Source organism: Rhagoletis zephyria, unplaced genomic scaffold (genome assembly GCF_001687245.7).
Source record: "Rhagoletis zephyria isolate East Lansing unplaced genomic scaffold, Rhagoletis_zephyria_1.1 Rzeph_scaffold_10402, whole genome shotgun sequence".
Taxonomy (NCBI): domain Eukaryota; kingdom Metazoa; phylum Arthropoda; class Insecta; order Diptera; family Tephritidae; genus Rhagoletis; species Rhagoletis zephyria.
The window spans coordinates 1-18,004 of record NW_016167480.1 but is presented as its reverse complement, the minus strand read 5'-3'; the positions used below and the strand labels follow the sequence as shown (position 1 = coordinate 18,004).

Sequence of the window (18,004 nt, the reverse complement as noted above, 5' to 3'; positions counted from 1 at the left end):
TTTTTTTATTTTTGGAAAATTTTTAGGTATGTAGTTTTATAGCTCATTAAATTAGTATCACGAAGTGCTGGAATTTGCGTGGATTTTTAGGATTCTTTTTCTTCTGACGCTGCTAGACATTTTCTCCCATTTGCGTAAAGGGTGCTCGAAATGCCAGGAAAAAAAAAACAATTAATAAAAATCAACGCGAATTCTTATACATAAAATTTTTCCGAAAAATCAATTTAAAATTTCGGTGAATTTTCTTTTTTATGAAAATATCGTCTAAGCTTTAACCAAAACCGTGTAATTCACAGTTTCAAACTTTATACAACATTTAGGAAAATTCAACAAATTTTCATCAAAATTTCAACTTTTTATTCTAAGTTTTCAAAAAATTTTTGGGTATGCAGTTTTATAGCCCATACAATTTTAGTCTAATGAAGTGCAAGTTTCAAGCGGCAAAAAAATCGCATTGATTTTCGATTTTTTTTTTTTTTGGTGACGGATTTTTGCATTTTTTTCATATAGTACGAATTACTTATAAAATAAAACGTGGGAGACCGTCAGCAGCGAAATCTCAAAATATCAACGGAAGTTTTTGTAAATTGCGTTTGTTATATTAAAATCCCCGAAAAAGTAGCCTAAAAAAAAATTCTCAAAACTCAACGCAATTTTTTAGCAGTTTGAAACTTGCACTTCATTAGACTATTAGATCATACACTATGGAAATTTTCTAAAAATTCAGAATAAAAAGTTGAAATTTTTTGAAAATTTGTTGATTTTTCCTGCATTTTGTATAAAGTTTGCAACTGTGATATACACGGTTTTGGTTAAAGCTTAGATGATATTTTTATAAAAAAATAACAAAAACAAAAATTTAGCTTGAAAAAAATTACGAAAATTTATAATACACAACACGTGGTCATTTGTTTGAGCCACTGAATATGTATATACTCTAGGGTGGTTCAAAGAAGGTAAAGGCAGAATTTAAATGCTCTCACACCTTGGATTGTTCTATATCGAAAAAATATACCCTTGCTTTTTTAATTAAAAAATATTTAGAGGTCGCTGAGTGCGCTCGAAATTTGTTATATATTTTATATGGTAAAATTACAATTTTTCGAAGGAATGGTATAGAATCCTTGAAAATTTATATTTTTTAACTGGCAGAGTTTCTGCCCATGAGACTTGAAGGAATAATACTCCGTTATTTATTTAACCAATTTTTAATATTAACTAATTTTTATGGATACCCCTAAAAATCCAATAGGGAACCGTAAATCTATATTTTTTCGATATAGAACAATCCTAGGGGGTGATAGCATTAAAATACCGACCTTACTTTTCCACATGCATTTGTGGACCACCCTGATATACATACAGTGGAGAACAAATAGATAGGGACGCGACATTTTAACAAGTTTGGCTATTTTTCTTTTGTTTATTACTATTTTTTTTACAAAAGTATAGTTTACCAACTAACAAAAACCATGTAAGTAAAAATTTCAAACTTAAGCTACTTTAAACTTGCACTTTATTGTACTAAAATTGAATGCGCTACAAAACTGCATATTAAAAATTTCTCTAAGAAATCTTATTTGAAGGCTTCCAAGTTTTACGAAAGTTTGTCGAATTTTCTTAATTTTTGTACAAAATTTCAAATTCGAAAGAAAAGAAAAATAGCCAAAACTTTTTAAAATGTCGCATCCCTATTTATTTTCGCGCCACTGTATTTCGTTTTTTTTTTTAATGTAAACTCACCCTATCCTTCAGCTTTGCGCTAATCACACTCTTCACCATGCCAAATAATTTCTCAAATATCGGCAGCACATTGATGAAATGGAAACCCTTCATGCGTGTGGGTGCAGCCTTATTGACGAGTAGCGTTAGCCTACGAACAAATTCGGGTTCGAAATTCATTAACACAGCCTTCGAAATATTACCCAAATCAATGATGAATGTATAGCCAGCAATAAAAACGCGATCATTCTCCTGCATAAGAATATCGACTATCATTGAACCGACTTTCAAGACATCATTGATTGTGTGCAGCTCCATGTTGAATGCGCTGGGACGAAGCAGGATTACCAGAGGGCCACCATCGCTCGCAGGCTCGGGCAGCGCAGCAGCAGCGCTGTGAAAAATTACCGAAATTCATTAATTCTTCCAAATTTCTTTTAATTCTCGTTACTTTTTTTAAGTTCCTTCATTTAACTCATATTTTAATTTTTTTCCATACGAACACTCACCCCGACTTAATGATCGCCTCGTACTTGGGCTCACTCAAATTCCGATTGCGAAACATTTCTGGCATAGCCGCGCGCAGTATGTAAAAGTTTTCCAATTTTTGTTTCGCCTTCTCCAAGCTGAACTTCGAACCGCGCAGGAATGCCATCAGGAATTGATCATCGGTGCGTGCGCGCAAAAAGGGCTGCTTCTCGGCCCATTCGCGCAACGTATTCACATAATAGTCATTGTCGTCACACTTCTCATTCAGCTCCTCGCTGGCTTTCTTGGCCAAATCGTCGGGTAGTGGGCGTAGGATTACCATTATTTCTTTTTCCACTTTAAAGTGTGTTTGTGTGTGTTTGAGCGCGCACGCTTTACTTGTCTTGTGTATTTGAAATTTAAGATATTTGGTCTGTCTACTAGCGTTCGTTCGCGTTGCACTCGTTTTGGCAGCTGTCAGCGATGCGACTGAAATCGTTCGGCACTAGTAAGCTGCTTTTTATTTAACGTGTATCGGTTTTTTAAGATTTTTATTTTTTTATTTTCTTTTTGTAAATATCTATGCACTGTTGGCGTCTATGCGCTAATTCGCCGACTCACTATGTACTAACGCTGTGTTAAGTGTTGACCGCGTTGCAATTTGCAGCTTTTGACCGTTTGAAAGTGGCGATTATAGGGTTTTTATGTGCACGCATGCGCATAAAGTACTTGATTAAGTGAGTGCATATGAAATATGATACATGTACATATATGTTTATGTATTTTAGTACAGTAAGTAATGCTCGTTAAATAATTTATGTGCCAAAATTTTCACTAACTACCAGCTTATTATCTCGCAGACACTTCGAGGGGGGAATACATTTATGATACCTACAAAGTAATAACATTTTCATTGAAGCATTGTTGGCTTTTGTTACATATGTATGTATGTATTTCATTCTACTGGCTTCATAGCTGACAATTCTTCGCATGCCTTACTTTTGCTTTCCACTGTCATAAAAGCAACTAAAAAATTATTACGAACGTAGTTAAAATGTTTCGCTACTGCTTCAAAAAAATCATTTGTATATCGTCCGTGGTTAAATATCGTCATACGTAACTAACCGGTTCAAGCGTAAGCACGTATCAATGGTTATAATTTTTGCGAGTCTACTCATGAGTTGTATCTATGCACGTTGATTTGATTGACTATCATTTGGTTAGTTTGGTTAGTTAGTATATGCACAAACATATAAACATATGATTTTCTAACCTCTTTTCACAACTCTTTGACGAGGCGAGCGCTGCCCATACGTACGATGTAAGCGTTAAGGTCTTCTTCTCCGCGCATCTTTAAATACATATGTTTTCGGCAAAAAAAAATTATTTTATGTTTTTGTTTTTTTTTGCGATTATGAATTTATGTTGATTATCTTTCGTGTTTAACGGTTTCTTTCCCAATGACCTTTGCCAACATATCCGCCCATATTCGCTACTACTTACTAGTTACTACACATGCACAGCTATATACAAGCTTACATTTTAATACTTCTTTCTTGTACGAGTACGCTTTAGCGATTATCTAAAAATGGTAGTTGCACTTATAAAGTAAAGTAAGCAATCAAGTTTTGAGACAGTTTTTTTTTTTCATTTAATTTCAATAGCTGGTCAATACTGTATATAAAAAGTGTATAAAAAATAGCACAAATGTAAAAAAGCCACAAAAAACCACTATATGTTTACTACCAAAAGTGGCAACCTTTTTGTATGCAAATGAGTCACAAGTGTTGTTTATTCTTTCGTTCGATTAGCCAATGCACCGTTATTCGACCTTGACTCCGCGCAATAACGAACGAGACTGACTAATTCTTTCTGATGAAAATGCACCTTTGCACTATGGTTAATTTGATCAGTTTTTGTAGCAAAAAGTCGTTTTTCATACTTATAAAAATAAAGTTTTTACCCTTGGTATTTGATAAAGAAAACTTCAAACCAAATAACGGTATCTTTTGTTTTTGTAAACTTAGTAGGTGGTCAAAGTTGTTGTCTGTAAGTGAAATATTGGCATCGATTTTGTATTCAGCTATTTTCGAACAACCATATATAAGTTAAAAATTATCTACAAAGTAAAAAAAAGTATAGAAAAAAGTAATTTTTAAGCAAAAAACATTACCGACTTCAATTCTCATATAAAAATTTAGGAGTGCCGTAAATTTTTTCATGATCCAATGATCGGATCAAAACCAAAAAGAATTATCGAAATCGGTTGACGCGGTGCAAAGTTATGCGATAACATACAACAAAAAATATGCCGACGAATTGATAACCTCCTCCTTTTTTGAAGTCGGTTAATGAACACATTTAACTGGTATTTTTCTGATTATAATTTTTTTTGAGCGAATATACATTAGGATGGTAAAAAAAAGTAGAGCCGGAATTTTGATGTTCTATACCGAAAAAATATACCCCCTTTTTTTCTTTATTTTGAAATCAAAAAATATTTAGCGGTCACTCAAAGCGCTCAAGGTTTTCCATGTATTTTATATGTGGGAAATGGCATAGAATTCCTGAAAATCAATCAAATATTCAATCGGGAACACTCTGTTTCTCTTCAGGAGACTCTCAATAATGATACCCAATTGAATGGTCAACAGTTTTCTTAAAACTAGTTTCTTTAACTTCAAACGATATAAATGTAGTATGTAAATTGTACACTAGGGTGGATCAAATTAGTCGGACGAAAGTTTTTCGACGAATCAAATATTATATTTTGTTTCTATAGATAATTCTAAAAGATTATATAGAATAAACTTTAAGTTGGAAATGAGTTTCCAGCCTGCGCAGTTTTAAAAGAAAAATTTACTTTTTCAGAAAATTTAATTCTTTCATTCTATGCCGGTTTTACGGCGTTCACCTTTTGTTACAACTAATGAATACAAAATACGTACATATATCTTTTAGTTTATTACATTTTTAATTGATTTACCATATTTACCATCCAAAATCCGTGTCAAAATTATAAACGCGCCACATATTGACAAGTCTTGAACACTTTTTTTTGTCATTTAATTTTAGTTATTTTTTTTGTAAAGATATTTTTTACTCTAAAAAAGTCGTATAAATACAAATTTAAAACTTTGTGCAATTTAAAAAAAAAATTAGCAATTTTTGGTAAAAATGTAAAGATTTTTAGATGGATTTCTTAGGAAAATGTTGAGCAAGTGCAAGTAGCTAAGACTTATCGTCGATTTTTGACATTTTTTTGTTGAAAAATAAAATAAAAAATCATTTTCAGCAAAAATTACAAAAATTTTTACTGTTTGCTAATTCTTTAAGTTTAAAATTCAAAAATGTTGAAAACAAATAAAGCAAATATAAGAAACTTAAATACGACATTTTATATGAAAAAGTTTTAAGAAAAGTTGCAAAAACTAATATCGTAAAAAGGTATTTTTTTCACTAAATAATGCGCACGATCGAAACTCATTTCTGACCTATCGTTTCTTCTAAATTCTCTCAGGATTATCTGCAGAATCAGGAAATACCATGCGATTTCTTAAAATCAAAAGTGACCCAGCCTATTGTACATATATATTTTATACTGTAAGAGCAAGTTTCTTGAATACTCATATACCGAAAAAGTAGAAAACCAAATCAAATGAGCTTATGTATGTACGTGCGTTATTAAACACATTTTATTCTTATTTCTGCAGAATTATAATTTTGCAGCGGCAACCATTCAATTGTTTATTTAACCATTTTTTAATACATATAACTCTTTTCACATGCACTTTTGGACCACTCTAATATACAACTTCTGACATAACCTTCAATTAATTTTTTTCTTAAAATTTGAAAAAGTGTTTAGAATGTTGGCCAAGTTTAGACTATCAAAACCGTGTAACATGAGTTTGATTCCTCAGTTTCATGTTGCGATTTTTTGCAATTTCTGAGAAAATATTTTTTACAAGCGTTTTTTGTGGGTATTTTTGTACTATAAGCAGCGAACTATTTAACATTTGGGAGGACAACTCAATAAAGAGAGGAAACAAAAGGCTGTTTATAACTTTGTTGTTGCAATGGCTGCTCATTTTAACTTTCCAGCAGATAAATTAGGAAATTCAGACCTTTCAGGTTTGCAATTGAAATTAATATAATTTGGAATTTTTGTTTTTTTTGTAAGTAAGTGGCACTTTTTTCTTTAACACAAATATTTAGAAAAAAAAACAACATTAAAACTTTTCCAATAAAACCTCATATTGAAATTTAATGCCCTTAGGTCCATTGGTCGTCAGGGGTTGACAAAAATCAAGGCAACAAAATGTAGGATATCATACGTGTTACGCTTCGCAGAATAAGATTAAGCCGCATTGTTTGAACTTTAATTTGGTCCCGAATGGCGCGGAGAGGTGCTTTCCAATTTTAATGGTTCTAAAAGTTGTGCTCAACGTCAGTTTCTCTTCACGCTGTCAAAGCAATGAAAAATTGGTTGCTAATCTAAGGTCTTTTCCAGGACACACTGAAAATCTGGTCAATGATGCAATAATAAAGTCAATCAGTTTGTTCATGAAGAGCTTGAGTCTTCCACATAGTATCGTCTATGGGACCTTATATGTAATGTTGAGAAGATTTGTACCGCAGCAATTGCCACAATAGCAGGATATCCCATCACTGAGATTCCATGATCCCTATAAATTTCACTGCGTACACTGGATTTCCGTCTTCATCTTTACAGAAACCAGCTGCAGTCTTGAAAGAATTTAACTGCCGCCCTATTTTCTGATTTCGTGCTCCATTCTTTCTTGTCGGGCTTCAAAGCTCTTGCACTCACCTCTTTCTATCTCCATTTTCTTCCTCTTGAAAATCGTGTCTCTCGATGGCATTGTTAGCGGGGTGGTTTCTTTTAATTTCACTGTTGCAAAGTGTTTGGTCGAACTTCTCTAATTTGTGGGGTGCATGCTGATTTTATAACACAAATGGAAGGACCTAAAGTTTTCTACCGCCTCTGAACGGCAATCGAGTGGCGACCGCTGTTCCTTTTCTAATTTAAATGTTGTTGTTTTTTGCGATTTTTCTTTGTGTTTTGTTTTGTGATTTCTTGGAACGATCTCCCGTTTTTTTTTTGAGATTTTCCTGTGATATTTCTTTAAAGGTTAAATTCTCTTCATACTCTTTTTTCAGGAATTTTCGCGACTTTTTATGAGACTTTTCCGGGTTTCGTGATTTACTTTTTTCAGAATTTTTTCGAAAGCTTTTTGGGATATTTTCGAGACCTTGTAGGATTTTTGCGTTTTTTCCAGATTTCCGGGAACTTTCCTTTTTTTGAATACCAATAAATTAAAAGACAAACAAGTAATTTTTAGCAAAAAAAACCGACTTAAAAAATATATATATATATCTATATATTTCATGATCCAATGATCGGATCTAAACCAAATTAGTATGGGACCACCTCTGAGACACTGCCTTTCCGTTGCAAAGTTATGCGGTAACATACATAAAAAAAAATAAAAAAAAAAAAAAAAAATTCCGACGAACTGATAACCTCCTCCTTTTTTGGAAGTCGGTTAAAAATAAGGAGGGTTTCTTTTTGAAAAAAAACAAAACAATAGTTAAACAATTTCTTTTGGTTTCGATTATAAAATGCGTAGTTGAAATCTGTCTGCAACCCAAACTGATCTAAGAACCACACTCGATTGTAACAAAGAGGATACGATCAAAAAGATAAATGAAATGACTATTCCTAGCTCGCTTTGTATATTTTATAAAGCCATTTATAAAATATAATAATAGATAAATGAATAAATACAAAACTATTTCATAAATTTTTTTCAGTTACATACAAAATATTACGAATATTTAACTTGCATATAATTTATTTATTAATTAATTTTTATTTTATTTACATTTTTTAATTTTCCTCCACTCCATTAATCAAATTCCAGCTTTCGAAAGCTACCTTCCAGCCCAAACATTGAACTCATATCGACTTTTTGTCCCTGCCTCAAATTTTCATCTATACCATATTTTTCATTTTCCTCAAAATAAGAATTAAAAGCTACCAATTCCTTTTCATGTTGCTTAGCCATATCCGCTAAAGAACCATTTTGACCGCCATATTCGATTGGAAGATACTCCTTGGGCACATACTTGTACAGTTCCTCCATGTTACGGTGTATGAAGAACTAAAATAAAATAAAAGCAACAAAATATTACAGAATTTTTTTTTTTTTTACTTTTGTTAGCACTTACCCTATCCTTTATGTGCGCTGGAAAAATATTGCGTACAATATTGATCGCTGTCAAGCCCTCTTTGGGTGCATTTATAACATGTACACCCTTAATACGTATAGGGCAACCTTTTATGCAGTATGTGCTCAATTGTTTAACACTGACAGGATCAAATTTCGACATGGCACTCAGGCCGACTTTGTTGACATCAAGGATTTCCATATAACCGCCTATTACGTACTGGTCTGTTGCGACAATCGTTTTATCCGTTATCATAGCTACATAGCGACAGAAATCCTTAACGGTAATTGGTAAATCGTCTATTATTTTGTAGCGTGAAAATCCAATGACGGGACCACCAACCCCTAATGGTTTCGGTAATGCTACATAGCAACTGAAATAAATAAAATTAATTTCACTGCAGTTAATTTTTGGGTTTTGAGAAGACCGTATGACTATCAAGTTCTTTAATGCCCGCAATAAACGTGAAAGTAAAAGAAAACAGTTTCCACGTCGGCTTTAAAAATACTGGGCTCGAATCTTACCATACGATTTCGTATTAATCGTCACGTAGGACACACATTTTTCGGAGTATGACATACGTGAACGTACTCTTTATCCCATTCAGCACATAATTTTCTTTCGTGTGGTTTTCGATCCGTGAACGGATGTTACGATTCGAGCCCTTTGCCAAATTCAACTCAAACTCACCCTGATCGCACAATTAACAAATGATTCGGATCTGCCATTGTATTATTCGCAAACATGTGCGGCACCATAGTGCGTATCGTATAGAAGTGATCAATTTTTGATTTGGCCTTCTCCAAACTGTATTTGCAGCCGCGTAGGAAGTTGACCAAGAATTGATCGTCGGTGCGTGCGCGCAAATGCGGTTGTTTCTCGATCCAATCGCGTAGCGCAGCTATGTCCTGTGGCACACGTTCAGGCACTTCGTTCAGCTGTTCGATAGCAATTTTTTGCAGTTCAGCGCTCAAGGGTCGTATAGCTGCCATTTTTGGTTTTCCGTTTGCTACTATCTAAAATCAGCTATCGATTTAAACTGTGCACTATAATGATTCAAATAATACTGTTTGCTTTATGTGCATGCGAAGCGGCTCAATGCGCTTGTCCATGAACAAAATCGGATCGTTTTATAATAACAATAATTCTGATGTAAATAGTTAGATATGTTAATGTTTTTAATTGTTGGTAAATGGACAAAAAATTTTTAGATCTTTCTAAGTATTTACTATATATTTCAATATTTAATTGTTTTACGTGTATTATATATGGATCATTCCATGGAAAAGAGAAAAACGACATGAATTTTAAAATGCCTTAATTAACTATTTATAAATTTCCAGCAAAGTTTTTAATAAAGAAAAAAGCGCTTATTATGTATGTTAGGGCTGTGCGATTATTCGATTACTCGAGCAAGTTGGTTAATCAGTTATTCGGTTAATCAATTACTCAAAACGATGATTAATCGAGTTACTTAAAATATGGTTACACAAAAAAAGAGTTTGCTTTGGAAAATGCTTATTTTCTTTTTTACAATCTATATATAAAAAAAATATTTCATTTTAATTTTTGAAAACAGAAACGTTGTTTCCAAAGTATCAAGGAACTTCAACTACTTTATATGTAAAGAGTACTTTGAAATGCTGATTACTCATTATGTTGATTAATCATAAAGCAAATTACTCAAATATGTTTGTTTTGGTGGGTTGGATAATTTCCAATTAATCGAATAATTGAGTTATTTACTTTATGATTAATTAAAATTTTGAAAAAACAATTAATCGCACAGCCCTAATGTATATTTTTCAATACACAAAAACATCTGGCTTGAAAAGTAAGTATTTTGGTTAAAATTGGTCTTTGAGTGTGCAAAGGTAAAATAGAGGGGATCTTCAGTCTCCCACCAGTCACATTCATTCACATAATAGTTACAAAAACCTTGGAAATTGTTTGGTATTCTTTTGCAAGGAATTTTATACAGTAGTTATTTATCTATGTTAAAAAATATCTTTTACTGTTGTATAAGTTTCGACGACAGAGTTATTATTCATTCCGTTACCTAAAGGTGACAAATCCATTTTTTTTTTTTGAAATTCGCACTATCTGTCATTCTGCATCAAAAACTAAATTAAAAAAAGTAGACTTGGCACCTTTTCCACTTTAGGTAGCGATGCATAATTCACCTATCACATTCTGGAGCAAAAAGTTCTACTGGTCACAATGGAATGGCCCATATGTAGATATTTGTGTGGAAATGCGTTTTTGTTGTTGAATTTAGCAGTAAATGTTTTTTTTTTGTTATTTAGTACCTTGCTGGAACGGATGTAGTTTGAACCGAAGGCGGAAGTTAGTTAACATTTTACGAGGGGTGATCTTTAACTAGAAATAACTGGTATTATAATGTTTCATAATTTTATGATATTTTAATATTGCAGTGGCTAGCAAACAAATTGTGACGCGACATTTTAACAAGTTCTGAAGAATTTGCTGCATTAAAAGCGCAAGTCGTTCTCAATTCACGGTCCCTCTCTGCCTTCTCGAGAGCTCTCTAGATCTTGCACTTTCGGCAAATTTTTAACCGACTTCCAAAAAAGGAGGAGGTTATCAGTTCGTCGGAATCTTTTTTTTTTTTTTTTTTGTATGTTACCGCATAACTTTGGACCACGTCAACCGATTTCGATAATTTTTTGCATCGGAAAGGTAGTGTCTCAGAGGTGGTCCCATACTAATCTGGTTAAGATCCGATCAGCGGATCATGAGATATATATATATATGGTGGCGCACAGTGGAACATAACAATATAAGCTGCTTCCAAAAGAATTAACCGTACTACAAATTCGTTATATGCTCTATTCTGCACTTACGAATGTAGACATGTGTAAAAGTCGATCTACGGCCACGCCCACAGCTCTTCTAGGCTGAAATGGTAAATGTTATCAGATTTTGATGAAATTCAGATCATATGATGGTTTTAACCAGAAAGCATAAATCTTAAAGAGCGGGAAAATCGGTTAATATTACACCGTGCGACAAAAAAAAAATTAAAACACGAAACAATGGGCCAAATATAGTAAAGCTTCACTCTGAAGTCAGGATTTTTTTTAAAGGACTCTGAAATTTTAAAGACATGATTATGTCAAAAATAATTTAAAAAAAAGCGGTGGAATTTACAATAACAATTAAGTGTTTTTGGTTACAAGGACGAATTAGTACCGAAACTGCGTTTTTAGTTAAATTTATTTTTTTAAATAAATAAAGTTAGAAGGATGAAATTCGAGGATGTGGTCGTGTGTATATAATATTATTATTTTTTCAAAAATGAATTATGCAAATTTTCAAGGATATTCTACAGACAGACATTTTCCCTTTTATTTCATACCTACATTATTATTCTACATTGCACTGAAATTTTTTAATAATTTTTTGAATTAATCATATTTTTGAAATTTTAAAGTCCTTAACAAAAAATCCTGACGTCAGAGTGGAAAATTAAAAACGCAGTTTTACTATATTTTGCCCATCTTTTTTTTGTGTGTGTAAAATTTACTGCCGCCTGGTGTTATCGTCCATCAACTCTAAAAAAATTTATTTTGAAGAGTTCCCAATATGCCACTCCTGCAATCAATATTTGTCTCTAAGTACTAAATTTTAGCAATTCTGGGGAAAATGAACAAACACATTTCCTATTTCTTCCTTTTAAAAATAACAAAACGAAAACAATTACAATACCTGTATACTAAATTATGTGCATGGTATGTATTTGCACTGAAATCTTTAATTCCGCCTATATTTTACACAACAAAAGCTGCGCTAAGGCAAACAGGACTTTTATCCAAAGAAGCGTCCACTTTTAGATCCATGGTGAACTGAATAATGGATTAGCGAGTTATAAATATCTACACCTTCTTCCATTTACATTTTATATCGCATCTTACTTATTTACCTTATATACATATTAGTGTGCTTTCCTTCAGCTATACAATAAAAATGCAATATATGTGACCTGGTCTACGGAAAGGGGGCTTAGGTGTCAAAAACTCAATTTTCACTTTTTGGTTGATTCGGATGGAAGATGAGATGCTTTTTCACGTGGTGAAAAGCAGAAAATCCTAACTTGCTTAGAAGTGTACTAAAAATGTAGAGAAAGAAGAGTAAAAATACGACAAAATATAATTTATTTACACGATGAACTATAATAATATTCCGACCACAACAACACTTACTGGACCAACAACAACACTTACTGGACCAACAACAACACTTACTGGACGTCCGGCGCGGAGAACAATTAACGAGATAATGAGAAACTGACGAAACGAGTTGCTTACTTTTAACAGCTTTTTCACAGAAAACTAGTTTTCGCACGTAAGCTCCCTTTTCGTAGACCAGGTCACATATATTATCGGAGGTGTGTCTATAAAAAGACCAATATTGAGCTTCCAAAAATACTAAAAAATGTATATAAATAAAAAAAAAATAAATTAATTAAAGAAATGTATTTACTTATGCCCTAAATGGTATAGGAATCATTCAAAATGTTTACCTTAATTGGTTTAAGTTCTAGTCTTAAGAGGTTGAGTGCGAGAAGTTTGAATAATATAGCAAAGGGATAGCTGCTGTGTAGAAGTTTTCGTGTATATAAAGGATTTTTTTATTCTTTGCGGTAAGGAAAAATGCATTGTTAAGTGAAGATTGTATTGGAAGATCTTGAAAGATATGTATGTGAATAACTCGCTCGGAATTTCACTGCAATGGAGTCACATAAAGATTTAGTATTCCAATGTTCCATTTTGTTACTTTTTATCTATCATTCCACGCTGTAATATTATTTTAATAAAAAAATACGCTTGCTGAAAAGCTATGTAAAAAGTATCAACCTCCTATCTGACTACCAATTAGGCTGTGTTCAGGGTGCGAATTAGAAATTTTGTAATAATGCTTAAGTACTTAAAAAAAAATTACTTTTCGAAAACGATTTGTTCAAAAAAGACCGCTGAATGGGAGCATTAAAATATTTTTTCGAAATAACACGTTTTTCATATCTTTTTGCTGCAAATTTTATCGCAAATCTCTACTAAGCGCTATGTCGCCACCCTTTTCATGTCCATAGGTCGATTTTGCCGCAGAGCGTTTAAAAATGTATGATAAATAATAAATTTCTATGTACCTTTCGATTATTTCCGTGAGCTAAGCAAATTCAAAATAATCTTTAGCGGTTAGCTTATCGCTAACTGGATTTCCTACTAAATCAGCTCATGAACAATAAATTGATTTAAGGAAAATATGTATGTATGCACATTAGACTGCATCACTCCCTATACAAAAAAGAAATCGGGACTGTGTTTCCATTGGATTTATAAATTCTATTATATTTTAAGACGTCCACGATTTGAAAGTACCTCAAAAATATTTTTTTTTGAATAAAAGTAGTTTCTTAAGAATGTTTTTTGAAAAAATCCCCTCAAATGAAAAACGGTTTAAGCTTAAAAAATTTGCATAAAAATATTTTTCAAAAATTAAAAAAAATAAATGGAACGGAATCGTAATAATGAGATTTTTGATGGTGTTTTTTAACTTTTTTCAAAGATTGGTATAAGAAAAACTTCAATAACTGAACCTAAACTCTTCCGACGTAGACTTGTGAGGTATCATTGGAAAGGTATTTTCTTTGCTAATAAACTCATTCCAGGTATGAAAGAGAAAGGTAGGAGGAACGAACGTCATTCTAAGTTGAATTAAGATGTGCTGGTATTTGAAAAAAAAAATAATAATGGGACACGAATGACTTTTTTTGCACAGAAATAAAAATAGTGGGAAAATACCTTTCTCCTGAGATTAGAATAGCTTTGGCCCAGCAATTCAAGTTTTGCGTAAATCAATCTTTGAAAAAAGTAAAAAACAGCATCAAAAATCGTATTCCGTTGAAAAGATTTTTAAATATTTTTATGCAAATTTTTTAAGCTTAATCTGTTTTGTCATCTGAGGGGACTTTTTTCAAAAAGTTCTTTAAGAAATAATTTTTCTTCATAATAAACTTAATTTTTGGAGGTATTTTCAAATCGATCCAGCTCACGTAAATATTAATATTTTCCGAAATATTTTGGTGGACTTCTTAAAATATAATAAATTTACAATCCCGGCGGAAAAACCGCAACTTTTTTTGGTGATGCAGTTGTTCACATAATAATAGGATTGCGATATTTTGACCAGTTTTAGCTACTTGTTTTTTGTTTATTTAATGCTTATATTTTTTTGTTTTTATAAAAGTCTAGCTGGTTATAAAACAAACACCATATAAATTTACATTTCAAACTTTGTACAAAAATTATAAAAATATAGCATGAGAAATTTTTGCCTAAAAGCAGAGGATTAATGTACATAACATGAAAAAAATTATAAGTGAGAAAAACTAAGTAATTTTGTTGAGCTTGGAAAAACAACGGAAGCAACGGAATAGCTGCGCTTGATTTAAGTTGGCTCACATGAAAATAGTGGAAAAAGCAACCACAGTTTATAAGGCGAACTTAGTACAGTGCGTAGGCAACTGGGTCGTTGGATCGATTCCCACTAGCGAAGTCTGATGAGGAGATGTGGTGATCTCCGAAATAGCTATCACTTCTACCATTTTTATAAATTATTGTTGTTTTTGCACAATAGTTTTTCATTAAAAATGGCCTTAAGCTCAATAAAATTGTTGAATATAATTGTTATAAGGCCATAAATAACAAAAACAAATAAAAACTTAGTAAAATAAATTTAACAGGATTTGAAAGAATTTCTCGTGCGATAAAAAGCCGCTGTCTATTAACTAAACTACTTTTATTACCCCATCTGTACATATGTACAAACATTTGTAAATACTTGTACTTGCAAAATATTTACATGGGAATATATGTACATATGTATGCGTTCACATATCTTATCAATAAAAAATTTTACATACATACATATATTAATATGTATTAATATATCGGCGGAGACCCATTAATCAGCAATAACTGAAACCAACAACAAATTCGATAGAAAATTCCATATTTCGCTTTATCGGGGCGATCGGGTGAAAGTTATTAGCGTTTGGCCAGGAAACGGGTTGTAGAGAGGAGTATTTTCAGTAAATTCGTTGGTGCGTTTTGCGACCATAGTTCACAATCAGTATAGTTTTGCGTTTAGGTGAATAATGTTGGTATTGTTAGTATATAAGTAAACAAAGGGCAGGAAAAACGTTTGCTAAAAAGCTTAAGGAAATCGATCATGTAACAAGATATTGAAAGCAAAAATATTTTAAAAGTAGTGCGCAAAAAAGTGTGTACACAAGAAGATAGTGAATATGGACAGCAGATTGTTTGAATGAAAATAATATAAAATAAAAGTTTGCAAAAAGAAATATGTACTTTTTATTAAGCGTTTATTTTGCAAACATATTTGTATACATACATTTATATCGTTGAAGATGCCATTTGTTTCGAAAATGCATTCTACTCCTATTTTTCGTACGCTACGCCAGCTAATAATAGATTAATTGAAATATTTTCACATCTTTGTTTCTTATTTTCGAAATTTTTAAATGAAAATTAAAAACAAAAAATCAAAAATCTAATCTTTGATATTTTTCAAAATGTCTCTCCATAGTTAAATTCTTTTTTAAGGCATCTTTAAAGAAAAAATCCAAACTAAAATATTTGTAAAATTGTTTTGGTATAAAATCATAACATAATACCACATTCGGCACGCGTAGTACATAAATTACCACAGCATGGCACAAATTCGACCATTGGCACCCGAATTGGCTGCGGTGGCCGCTGCCGAACTCAACGAAGTGGAATCACGTATTGCCGGTGATATTGTCGAACTACGTCAGTGGATCGAAGAACAACCGTACTTAACAACGCGCACTGATGACCAATTCCTTGTGGGCTTCCTGCGTTTCTGCAAATACAATATGGATGACACAAAGAAACGTATCGAGTACTATTACACATATAAATCAACAGCCGGTGATTTTCTGAAGAGCCGACGCATTGACGATAAAGTTTATGGCATCTGCCGTGCGGGGTGAGCTCATGTGATTTTGATTTTGTAATAAAAGAAAAACTCCATTTATTGCTTATCTCCCACAGCATATTCGCAACACTTCCGAAGCCGGTGGGTCCGGGCGGTCCACGCATACACTTCACACGCATGGGCCAAATTGATACTTCACTCTATACGGCCAAAGATATCTTCCGTTTCATAATGTTCCGCTCCGAAATTGAGGCTAACACCGATGATAATTGGATTATTAGTGGTGTATTGGAGATAATTGATTTCTCTAAAATTCCATATGCGTTATTGCGTCAATTCGAACCGAATTTATTTAAAAAAATGGCCGCATTCTTAGAATACGGCGTGCCAACCAATCTAGTAGGAACACACATCGTAAATGCTTCCATGGATGCGCAAATTATATTGAATTTAGTGCGTCTCGTTATGAAACAAAAAGAATTGGTGAGTTCGAGTTGAAAGTGAGCGTGAAATAGGCTGTAACTAATGGTGGTATGGAGCGAGGTAGGATAGTGTGATAAGCTTTCAAGCTTGGTGATAGACATACCAATTGGATGGGGTAAAAGTTGTGGTTGAAGAGATTTCACAACGCAAAGAGGAGAAATCTGGCAAGAGGTTTTGATGCATTCGATAATTTTTCCAATAGTTTTTCATGTTATTGTAATGAACAAAAATACTCGGCTTACCGCTTTGTCATTAGTAGGGTTCGGAATCTCATGCACTAAAAAATCGGAAAATATGCGCATATAATATGCATTCAAAAATAAAAAACATTCGCTATAAACAATTCGAAATGCAATTAAAAATGTTTTGCTAATATTTTATTGCCGGTACAAAAATAAATAATACATGCATTTTAACAAGAAAATAACGAAAACAATTCATTTCAAACTACAATAAATATTCTTGTATGAAATAATAATCAAGGAGACAGTTACAATCTTGTGTTAAGCTTAGTATCCAGCTCTCAACAAAAGCCAAAACTTCGTTTAAAAAACGGTAAGAAATGGCGAACAATTTTCTCGTGGCAAATTTCCTTAAGACAGGAGGAGTTCCTAAGATATTTGCTACGCCTTCTACGACGGTTTTCTAAAGTTTTCAAAATTTGTTTGTAAACAAGGAACACAAGGCAACCATTTTTTCAACAGAAATATATGCCCGTTCCATTCTTTCCTGAAGAAAGAGTGAGACAGCAGGCTGTGAAATATCAGATGTCAAAATTCCTAGGACACAAACGAAATAATGGCAATTTTTCTTGACAGTTTTCTAAGGAGCTGGATTCCTAGCTTAAATAGGAACATTGACAGTGGTTTAGATAAATATTTGGAAAAAATTATAGGTATTTTTTTTTTGTCAAGAGAGGTCGCACTAAATTTAAGTGGTTGTAAATCAAACAAAGCAAAAATACGCAAACTCCACATGCATTTATTGTAAAATATACTAAAATATGCGCAAAAAATATACAAAAACAGAGATTTTTTTGCAAAATATGCAAAACCATGCATTTACTGCAAAATATGCA

The 18,004-nt window shown here is 32.6% G+C and overlaps 3 protein-coding genes across 6 annotated transcripts in view; 1 reads left to right on the top strand and 2 right to left on the bottom strand.

Annotated features, from left to right (window-relative positions):
• Window positions 1–2,713, bottom strand: part of LOC108376416 (alpha-tocopherol transfer protein-like) — a 3,776-nt gene extending 1,063 nt beyond the window's left edge. Inside the window, exons 1-2 of the mRNA XM_017632623.1 lie at window positions 2,232–2,713; window positions 1,744–2,116 (exon numbers count right to left, since the gene is read on the bottom strand). Of these exons, the coding sequence (XP_017488112.1) occupies window positions 1,744–2,116; window positions 2,232–2,533 (675 nt within the window). The 5' untranslated portion in view covers window positions 2,534–2,713. The remainder of the gene's footprint in view (window positions 1–1,743; window positions 2,117–2,231) is intronic.
• Window positions 2,714–3,407: 694 nt separating this feature from the next.
• On the bottom strand, window positions 3,408–11,012 carry LOC108376417 (alpha-tocopherol transfer protein-like). 4 transcript variants are annotated; one of them, XR_001849255.1, is made up of 5 exons: window positions 9,133–9,596; window positions 8,443–8,815; window positions 8,213–8,375; window positions 3,694–3,772; window positions 3,408–3,541 (listed from the first exon to the last, which is right to left on the bottom strand). XR_001849255.1 is itself a non-coding variant. In XM_017632626.1 (4 exons), the coding sequence occupies exons 1-4, from the start codon at window positions 9,432–9,434 to the stop codon at window positions 3,762–3,764; spliced, it is 849 nt and encodes a 282-aa protein (XP_017488115.1). In that variant the 5' UTR covers window positions 9,435–9,596; the 3' UTR covers window positions 3,408–3,761. The 4 variants fall into 4 exon arrangements, 3 of the variants coding, with proteins under 3 accessions (XP_017488115.1, XP_017488114.1, XP_017488113.1); XM_017632626.1 differs by having other exon boundaries at window positions 3,408–3,772; XM_017632625.1 differs by lacking the exons at window positions 3,408–3,541; window positions 3,694–3,772 and adding an exon at window positions 10,752–11,012 and having other exon boundaries at window positions 8,113–8,375; window positions 9,133–9,488.
• A 5,057-nt stretch (window positions 11,013–16,069) lies between these two features.
• LOC108376415 (clavesin-2-like) lies at window positions 16,070–17,232 on the top strand. The gene is made up of 2 exons (XM_017632621.1): window positions 16,070–16,494; window positions 16,560–17,232. The coding sequence occupies exons 1-2, from the start codon at window positions 16,196–16,198 to the stop codon at window positions 16,939–16,941; spliced, it is 681 nt and encodes a 226-aa protein (XP_017488110.1). The 5' UTR covers window positions 16,070–16,195; the 3' UTR covers window positions 16,942–17,232.
• Window positions 17,233–18,004: the final 772 nt, after the last annotated feature.

Coding starts and splice junctions, on each gene's coding strand:
- LOC108376415 (XM_017632621.1), top strand. CDS start 16,196: ATGGCACAAATTCGACCATTGGCACCCGAATTGGCTGCGGTGGCCGCT. Junction 16,495..16,559: donor TATGGCATCTGCCGTGCGGG/GTGAGCTCATGT, acceptor TATCTCCCACAG/CATATTCGCAACACTTCCGA.
- LOC108376417 (XM_017632625.1), bottom strand. CDS start 9,434: ATGGCAGCTATACGACCCTTGAGCGCTGAACTGCAAAAAATTGCTATC. Junction 8,816..9,132: donor TTGTTAATTGTGCGATCAGG/GTGAGTTTGAGT, acceptor TATTTATTTCAG/TTGCTATGTAGCATTACCGA. Junction 8,376..8,442: donor CAGCGCACATAAAGGATAGG/GTAAGTGCTAAC, acceptor ATTTTATTTTAG/TTCTTCATACACCGTAACAT.